At 40.2% G+C, this 9124-nt stretch overlaps 1 protein-coding gene across 1 annotated transcript in view; it reads right to left on the bottom strand.

Moving 5' to 3' along the window:
• Positions 1 to 2123: 2123 nt before the first annotated feature.
• The window catches only part of LOC125900983 (uncharacterized), a 13538-nt gene continuing 6537 nt past the window's right edge, over positions 2124 to 9124 (bottom strand). Inside the window, exons 3-9 of the mRNA XM_049596328.1 lie at positions 5381 to 5456; positions 4645 to 4854; positions 4370 to 4492; positions 3618 to 3789; positions 3346 to 3514; positions 2670 to 2783; positions 2124 to 2582 (exon numbers count right to left, since the gene is read on the bottom strand). Coding sequence (XP_049452285.1) covers positions 2757 to 2783; positions 3346 to 3514; positions 3618 to 3789; positions 4370 to 4492; positions 4645 to 4854; positions 5381 to 5456 — 777 coding nt within the window. The 3' untranslated portion in view covers positions 2124 to 2582; positions 2670 to 2756. The remainder of the gene's footprint in view (positions 2583 to 2669; positions 2784 to 3345; positions 3515 to 3617; positions 3790 to 4369; positions 4493 to 4644; positions 4855 to 5380; positions 5457 to 9124) is intronic.

Genomic DNA, 9124 nt, shown 5'->3' with positions numbered 1-9124 from the left:
CCAAAATCCATTGCAGGGCTATTAATATTCCAATGAGTTCTGTGGTGTAGACTGATACATGATCTGATAACCGTTTCTTTATATATGTTTATGGTCTGGAATAAATACTGCTGCACCTGTACTTCCTGTAGTGGGATCTTTGGAACCATCTGTGAAAATGAATACTGAGTTTGAATAATGCTGATCTAAATATTGTTGGACTATGCTCCACACTGGACGTTTTATTAATTTATTCTTTAATTCCTTTTGTATAGCCAAATCTACACTCGGTAAAGGGAATAACCAAGGAGGAATGGAAGAGACTGGGACAGAAGGACTGTACTATGACTCAATCCTGCAGTTCTAGCCTTTGCATCACCAACCCATCCAAAACTTACAAAGTTTGATTTACTGTGTTCCCAGCACTCTATCAGAACATTTTTGGTTGGGTGGGAATCAAGCTGTCCCTGAAGGTTAGCCCAGTATGTCAGCATTAACTTTATTCGTCTTATTCTTAGAGGCATTTCTCCCATTTCCACCTGCATAACTGAGACTGGCGATGTTTTAAAAGCTCCACTACATACTCTAAGGGCTTGAGCCTGTAAGATATCAAGCTTCCTTAAATTTCTGCTGCTGACATGTAAGCTATACAGCCATGATCCAGAACAGATCTCCTGAACGCCCAGTATATGTTTTGTAAGGCTGCCCTGCTTGCTCCCCATTCTTGTCCTGCCAGACAACGAAGCATATTAATCACCTTTTTACATTTATTTTGTACTTTTTCTAGATGAACACTCCATGTAAGTCTTTCATCAAACCACAATCCAAGAAATCGAACTACTTTTACTTGCTCTAAAGGTTGTCCATAGAGTTTTAAAGAGACAGGTACTCTTCGACGCTTTGAGAAGCAAACTACTTGTGTCTTTGACAATGAAAGTTTGAATCCCCACTCATTTGCCCATTTTTCCACTTTAACTATTGCATTTTGCATTTTAGAAGAGACATAAGACACATTACGTCCCCTTGCCCACAATGCCCCATCATCTGCGTACAGGGACTTTCCTACAGTACACTCAACTTGATCAAAGATGTCATTGATCATAATATTGAATAAGAGCGGGCTGCAGGCGCTGCCTTGAGGGGTTCTGTTTTCAACTGTGTATACACTAGAATACTCTGTACCTCCCCTTACCTGAATTGATCTACCAAACAAGAAATTCATAATCCAATTATAGCTTTTGCCACCAATTCCCAAAGATTTTAGTTTGATAAGAAGTCCTTCCTTCCAGAGCATATCGTATGCTTTTTCAACATCGAAAAAGACTGCTACCACTACCTCATTGTTTGTTTGTGCCTTCCTGATATCTGATTCTAGGCATAAATTTGAGTCCATTGTACCCCTACCTCTGCGAAACCCACTCTGAAATGGAGATTAAATAGAATTTTGGGTAAGACTTTCTATGAAGACCACATCTATAGTGCATTATGAGCGCATTCATAGTGAATTATAATGCTCATCATAATAAATCATAATGCATTATAACTACACTCATAATGCTTTATGGTGCACTATATCCACAGTTATGAATAACTATAAATCTAGCTTATAATGACTTATAAATCCAAGGGTCTTATGAGTGCTCTTGACTGGTTATAAACTACAGACTGACTGATGGGGCTTATAATACGTTTTGACTACTTGTACCCCTCTATACACACACCTCAACAATAGACTGTTGTAAGGGCTCATAGGATCCTATAATACTCCATGAACGATCATAAGTTATCAATGTATGCTTTAAGTAAAGTGTAGTTCATATGCATGCATCTGTAATGCAGCATACCTCATCGTAATGTTTCATTGTTGGTGTTAAGTAAAGTGTAACACATTTGCATGCATTTAAAAGAATCTATGCTGCATCATAAGTCATTATGTCAGATACTAAAATATAAAGACACTACTAAATACGTAGACATAATAGTTTTCAGCTGAAAACGTGGTTTTGGGGTTTAGTTACTGTTGGTATAAAACACTAAAAGGGAGAAAAAGACAAAACACATTTTTTCAAGCTTTATTTTAACAATGAAAACAGTTCTACGGTAGAACTGTTAACAGTGAAATTAACAGAACTGTTTTACCATCTTAAAAGTTGAGTGTGTAGGATTTAGTTGCATCTACTGGTCACTGCCTGGTGAGACTTGCTAAAACAGAAGAAACAGCATTGTGTGCTGCCATGACAAGACTTGCAGCCACTATAAAAGTCTCTATTTATTTTATTTATTAAGTCTCTCTATTTCTCAACTTTATTTTCAAAATAGAAACCTTAACAAGTGCAAACCTGCATTCATTTTAACTTAACATGTGGCAAACATTTTTAAACTTTCACCCAATGCTACTGAAAAGAATAAAAATAAATCTCTTTGTCATCATAAAAAAATAATACTGATCTTGTATCGGCATCAAGTGCAAACCTAACCTTAACACTTAAATGAACAATTAGTGACATGGTTAGACATGGGTGGCGATGGGAAGCAGGAACCGCCTCGGTTGAAGGCATCCATAGCCATCTTGTAGCGAGCAATGATGCCCCTGGTGTTTCTAGCTGTAAATGGCACATTAAAACCAGATTTTGTTTTAAAAGCTTGCTGTCAAGATGTGTGAACTTGTCAAAACTGTAATGAGCAATTACCTCGTCTTCTTCCAATCAGGTCATCAGTGTTCGAGGGTTTAACTTGATGGCGGGAAGAGGAGGAAGAGGCTGGAGATTTTGACTTCCTCACTCGGTGACTATCCATGGATGAATCTAGAATAGAAATCAAGGGAGGATCAAGGATCATGATAGTGTCAACTTTCAAAATATAAACAAATATATAGCACCCATGGAATAAGCTGCTAGAGATTGGTTTTGGCAATACAGGCTCACAGGTGATAAAACAAGTGTCATCATGATGACATACATCTGAATGTGTCAATTAAATGAAACAGGTGGGAGGTGAGAGAGTGATAAACATGGCCTCTCCCAACCAAACAAAATGTGTCAATAAAGCATATGCACTAAGGGAAATATGGCATTATTGCCTGCAGAACTGACAGTGAAGGCAAAGCCCTTCTGTAAAGCAAGTAAAAACTTATACAAAACTAAGAGTGTGACCTAATTATCAATTAATAATGCAATTATTGTTATTTGTATCATTTTTGTTGTCAAAAATACACCTACATGTGTGGGAAAAACAAACATGGGAACACACTTGACCAACATTTGTCATTTAAAGAGCTAAACACAGAAGCTGCAGCTGTTAAGGCAGTTCAATATTAGGACCCAAAAGCAGACACCACCAGAAGACTGAACAGTTTAGACAGTTTATTTTTTTGGGAAAAAAGGAAAGTTGGTTGAAGGCTTGGCTGGAGTGGACAGGTTGGGTTCGGCGGAGCAGGGCAGGTGGTGGAGTTGAAGGAGGAGAAACCAAATTGGCTGCTGAAGACAGAATTGAGGCAGGTCGAGTCTTGTATAGTGGTGGAGCTGGCAAGGAGGATCTGAGGCACAGAGAAAAAACAGGTAAACTGGTTGTCCAGGAAAAAACACCAAAAATACAAATGATCCAAATAGTCTTAGGAAAGGAAGCCTAGACGTCTGTACCGCAACAGAGACTGAACGATCTGGCGGAGTCTGGAGGTCTGAACCAGGGTTATATACACTGCAGGGCTTGATTGGAGATTAGGTGCAGGTGAGGAGAACCAGCAGCTGCAGGAGATCAGATGGGCAGGCAGGAGGAGGGAACCCAGAGTCCACGCCCAGCAACACAGACAGACTGAGACAAACATGACACAATAGGGAGGGGAAAACAGGAAAACACAAGGAAAGGGAGAAGCTACGCCCAAACTCTAACAGCAGCAGAGTAATTTAATTTTTATTAAAACATGTTCAATTATTATATAGCCCTGCAGCTGTGACAAGATACCTCTAAATAGTGCAAATTTCTGCTCTGCCTCCTCTGAATTTTTTTTCTTTAAAAACTTCAACTTTCTTATTTTAAAAAAATGAATTCAGTTATTTCCAGGATGTTTTAGATTTCTGCCATGGACTTGTTTCAGTATCACTATCAAGATATTTAGTCATAATTCTGGTATTGTGACAATACTACATCTACAGTGCATTACAAAGTTGTCCTTGAGTGAGGCACTGAACAGCAGCTAGCCTTGTGCTCTGATCTTGCCAATAGTACAGTAATGCAGGGAAACAGTGTATACAGTATAATGTGTCAATAAAGGGTGTGCAAAGAGACAAATTCAATGTTACTGTTTGTGAAGTTAACATTAAAATATTTCCAGACAATGAGAAGAAATGTGGGATTTGATTCAACTGTATGTAATAAATTGTGCCTTTGTTACCTTCAGATGAATCAGAAAGAACAGAACTGAATTCTTCCTCTTCATCGTCAATAACGTTGCTCTTTAATTGTTTGGCTTTCTTCAAAGGGGCTTTTCTATCATCCCCATGCTTGCGTTTGACACCTGCAAATAACAAAACAAATTTTGTGACTAGTGATCTAGTTGTGAGAAAGGAATGAAAATGAAAACACATGTTTCTGTGTGCCAGAGAAAACCTATTGGAGAGTGAAAAAAGAATACTTGTACTGTATGAATGTGAATGGATAATTACTCACTTGACTTGCCAGACATGACTCTAGAATTATCATCATCCTTCTTGGAGAGTAGCTGATGGATGAGCTCATCCTTTTTTCCCAAGTTGTCCTTGCAGGTAGGTTTTGTCATCTTTGAGGAGGGAGATGGTTTCATCACGAATACGCCCTTCTCTTTCTCTGCCTCAAGAAGTAATTTAAGTCTTTCAACCTCCTGAACTGCATTTGGTGAGGCTGTTGAAATAATTACAAATTAAGTAATCCTTAAATAAGAAATTCTCTTACATTAAGAATAATAACAGGAGGCATGTATAATTGCAACACAATTTAAGAATCCCAGATTATGTGTCTATGTGCTGACACAAAGGTCTCAAAGATTCTAAGATGTAACTAATCTGCACTTGGTCAATGTGTCACTGCACACTCACTCTAATTGCTGTACATGAAGAGTCTGTGTATCACCTGCCTGCCCTGCCAGTTTTGCTTTTGTGTCAAGCAACAAAGAATGTTTCTTATATTATCTTAATTTGTCTTATATCAAGTGTCAGATGATAGGACTATTGTGTATGTGCACATTGCGATGTTGATGTTGAAACAATATATTGTACAGCCACTACATCAGCCATAGACATGGACCATACTGAGAACCTTGTGCCACACATTATTAAAAACAATGCTGTTGTTAATATTTGGTAGTCAATGACCTAGATGTCGACAATTATGTTACAATTCTACCAGGAAAAAATTAATATTACCAGACCTTTTATGCTGTTCTGGGGGGATGAATCATCTGTGGGATTGGCATTCACCTTGCGACGACTCATGGTTGAAGCTGGCTAGATGAATAAAAAGTAAGGCACATGTTATGAGTTTCAGGAAAATGCTATTATTGTTACAATAATCTAGGTATAATGATATCAATTACAGATGCATTACATGTGAATCACTGCTGTCTTCAGAAAGAATTATTGCGTAATTTGTATATACATGCAGCAGTCAAATGCACAAAAAAGTGAGGGATGCACTTTTATGAAAATTCTTCTTACCAATAACAGATTGTTTTAAAAAATCTTAAGATGCCAATAAAATTAGTTGGCTATTTATAACAGTTTGTCAATTTGCTAGCTTTACACTAACCTACCATAATTACTACTGCATGTATATAGCTTCAATTGTTTACATCTCCGCAATAATCATCAATTTTTAACTTTTCAACTTTGAAAAAAATAACAATAGCTATAAAATGAAAAATCCTGCAACAAGCCCATCACAGGAGAAAATGTGTGTAACGTTAGTGTAAGTTAGCAGGTTTCCTTGCTAGCAAGCAAACTCAAAGTTAGCTTAGTCTGATATTGTGTCTGCATTCTGTCTTTGCGGGTGGTTTTATTTTTCGTGAATCTTGAGTCGCATAATTAATTTGTCTTGTTCCTTTTTTTTCCATCTCTTACCAATACAACCATTCAAGGCCCCTTTCTGAAGTTGAACGCATGCAGTAAAGTAGAAACGTGATGTGGGAGGAGGCCCGACTTCACCAAATAACTCATAGAGAAAAAAAACGGAAGTTAATTGTCTTGGCTCCTTCCTAAAAGCAAACTGATTTTTGGATTATTGTAGAAAGTAAAGTTTGTGGCAAACAAAAAAGGATGACACATGTTTTTCAGCAAGATAGTCCTCACCTTTTTGAAGCAGGATGCGATCTGTTCTGGATTGTGCGCATGCGCGAGGAGAACCTCCCGCTTATTCTTCTTCTTCTGCGCAGTTTAATGGCGGTTAGCAACAAAGCACAGACAGACACAAGACACGGAAACACGGAGGCAAAACAGAACGCAGCCAGCTTCCGTTTTTTTGTGCGACACTTCCGGTCCAGCACTCTTACCACTGTGTAAATGGGAATCGCCTTGTTGTTTACCTTACTGAATTTAGCTATATATATGTATATATCACATTTTTCACGTCACTATAATCACCGTTTAGACTAATCTGATGTTTGTAAAGTCTATAAACACAATGACTGAACAAACATTAGTATTTTCTCTGTGTGTAATTAATAACATGGTTATCGTAGATTAGCTGGGCTAACCGTTAGCTGTTAGCCGTGTCTGTAATAACTCACTAAACTCACAAAGTGGCCCGTGAAAAAAATATTTTCTCCAGCGGATGTCTTAGTTACAACATGATTGAGCTAACTGGAGTAGTTTCATGTTGTATCCGACAACGGGAGGCTTTTAACGGATGACAATCCTGATGATGACTTTGCTGCTAGTGTTAACGTTAGCTGTCCCTGTCAGCTGCAGCCACTGATGCTTTCTAGACATCGTGATTTCCCAAAACTGAATAAATACCACACACAGCAACACAAAACTGCTTTGCTAGCTTAATCATGTTGTAACGGCCGGATGGTTGATGCGTACATGCTGATTCAGGTGCTATCAGAGCCGATCCGCGCATCACTATGGCTTAATGATCAACTCAGTCAATTAAAACAACCCGTCCTGTGTTAGGAGTGTATGTCGCTGACAGAAAGACAGAAAGAAAGAAAGAAAGAAAGAAAAGGAAAAAAAAAGATAGAAAAGTAGCGTACACCTCACATATTTATTTCTCACAGTTGCGCACACGTTTGGCTGGTATGCAGAAGCACCGTCTGTGTGTCGAGGGTGCGAGCCGCAGCTTCAGCTGCTCAGGTAGAGAGGCTTAGCCCGGTGTGTTTTTTCACTGATTCGGTTCTGCAGGTTCTCTGCTGGTACACTGGAGACGGGGATCAAGCAGTTTGTCTCACTCGGGATAGATTGTGCTTTTTTGGTTCTTAGTTTATGATTGACGTGCGATTTATTCGCGTTTAGAGGGAATAAATTTCCGTTATAATGGAAACGTGGGCACAGTTATCTATACAAAATACACAGACTAACTAACTAACTAACTGATTGTCTAACATAAACAACTGAAAATTGAAAAAAATTAGCTTGCACCGTTAGCTCCGGTAAGGGAAAGCATGAGGGAAAGCGGCTGACCGGAAGTCACGCACAAAAAACGGAAGTTGATCACTATTTACTTCCGTGTTTGAAAATAAGGTGGATATAGAGTCTATGCAACAAACGGAAAAGGAGCATACCGCCACCCTCTTGACAAAATGGGTAAATTAAGGCGAGGATTAACCGAATTGTTGCGTGCAAGAAATACTCTTGTCAATAGAAGAAAGATTGTGTCGTGGATGCAGAACAAGGGAATTTTGAAGCGCCAAATGAAGTGTAAATCATGCGATACTCCGATGACTGCTGTGCAGGTTTAGAGACACGACGGCTTCCACTGGTAAGAAAAGCTAGCTAGCCAATTTGCTATGATGTGCCATTGTTTCTCCCTGTATAACGTTACTACTGTAGCAAACGTGTACTTATTTCGGGGCTTCCGGTTATGGCGTCGAGGTGAACGGACGTGTTTAACAGACGCTCCCTGCATGGTCTGCCAAATCCCCCAAATTAGAGCCGTTTCAACCTTTTTAATTCGTAAAATATACGATGAAAAGGGGGAGGACGTGAAAAAATACCGGCAAACTGACCCAGACACAAAAAAACAGCGAGAAAACCTTAACGGGATTAGTCAACGAAGACGCGCATGGCGAACACATGGCTATGGATAGCCTGCAAGCTAGCATCGGGGCCATCCACAAAGAGATATTGGCCATTCGCTCAGATGTCAAGGACGAACTAAGCTTCCTCCGTGACAACCTTTCTGGCGACATGAAGAGGGATTTGGCTAGCTTCAGGGAGGACGTTAATGGAAAGCTGAACGAAATTATGGCCAACATGATAGAAACCAGAGACCGAGCCGAGGAGGCAGTACAGCAGGTGGCAGATATGGAGGAGTGGACTGCGGCAGCGAAAGAGGTGCTGTCTCAAACTTTAAACAATCAAGATAAAATTCAAGCCAAGCTGACTGACTTAGAAGCTCGCTCAAGGAGAAATAATGTCCGTGTGTACGGGATTCCTGAGGACACAGAGGGAAGCAGCCTGCAGGAATTTATTGAGCGTTTTATTAAGGCTGAGCTGTCGCTGCATGACGTTGATCTTGGCATTCAACGCTGCCACCGGGCTCCGGGTCCCAAACCGCCGCAGAATGTCAGCCCCCGCTCCATGGTGATTTATTTTTTGGAGTACAGAACCAAGGAGTTGGTACTTCGCTCCGCGTGGAAAAAAGGAGAGATTCGCCTTGGACAACAGAGGATATACTTCGATCAAGATTACCCAGCGGAGACCCAAAAGAAGAGAAAGGCTTACGACCCCATCAGAAAGCTCCTAAAAGAAAAAGGTCTCCGCTTTCAAACCCCGCCACCAGCTAAGCTTCGGGTGTTCTTCGAGGGCGGCCCCGTCCTATACGACAGCGCATCAGATGCCATGGATGATCTGAAGAAGAGGGGGCTCACACCGGGCGGTGGCAGCACTGAGGGAGCCTCCGCGGCGGTGTCACCGATGGAGAGGTTGAATAAGTTATCCTGGGAGACGGTGGAGGC

The sequence above is a fragment of the Epinephelus fuscoguttatus genome, linkage group LG14, assembly GCF_011397635.1.
Source record: "Epinephelus fuscoguttatus linkage group LG14, E.fuscoguttatus.final_Chr_v1".
NCBI lineage: Eukaryota > Metazoa > Chordata > Actinopteri > Perciformes > Serranidae > Epinephelus > Epinephelus fuscoguttatus.
Note: the sequence above shows the minus strand (reverse complement) of the source record. Positions and strands in the feature narration are given on the sequence as shown.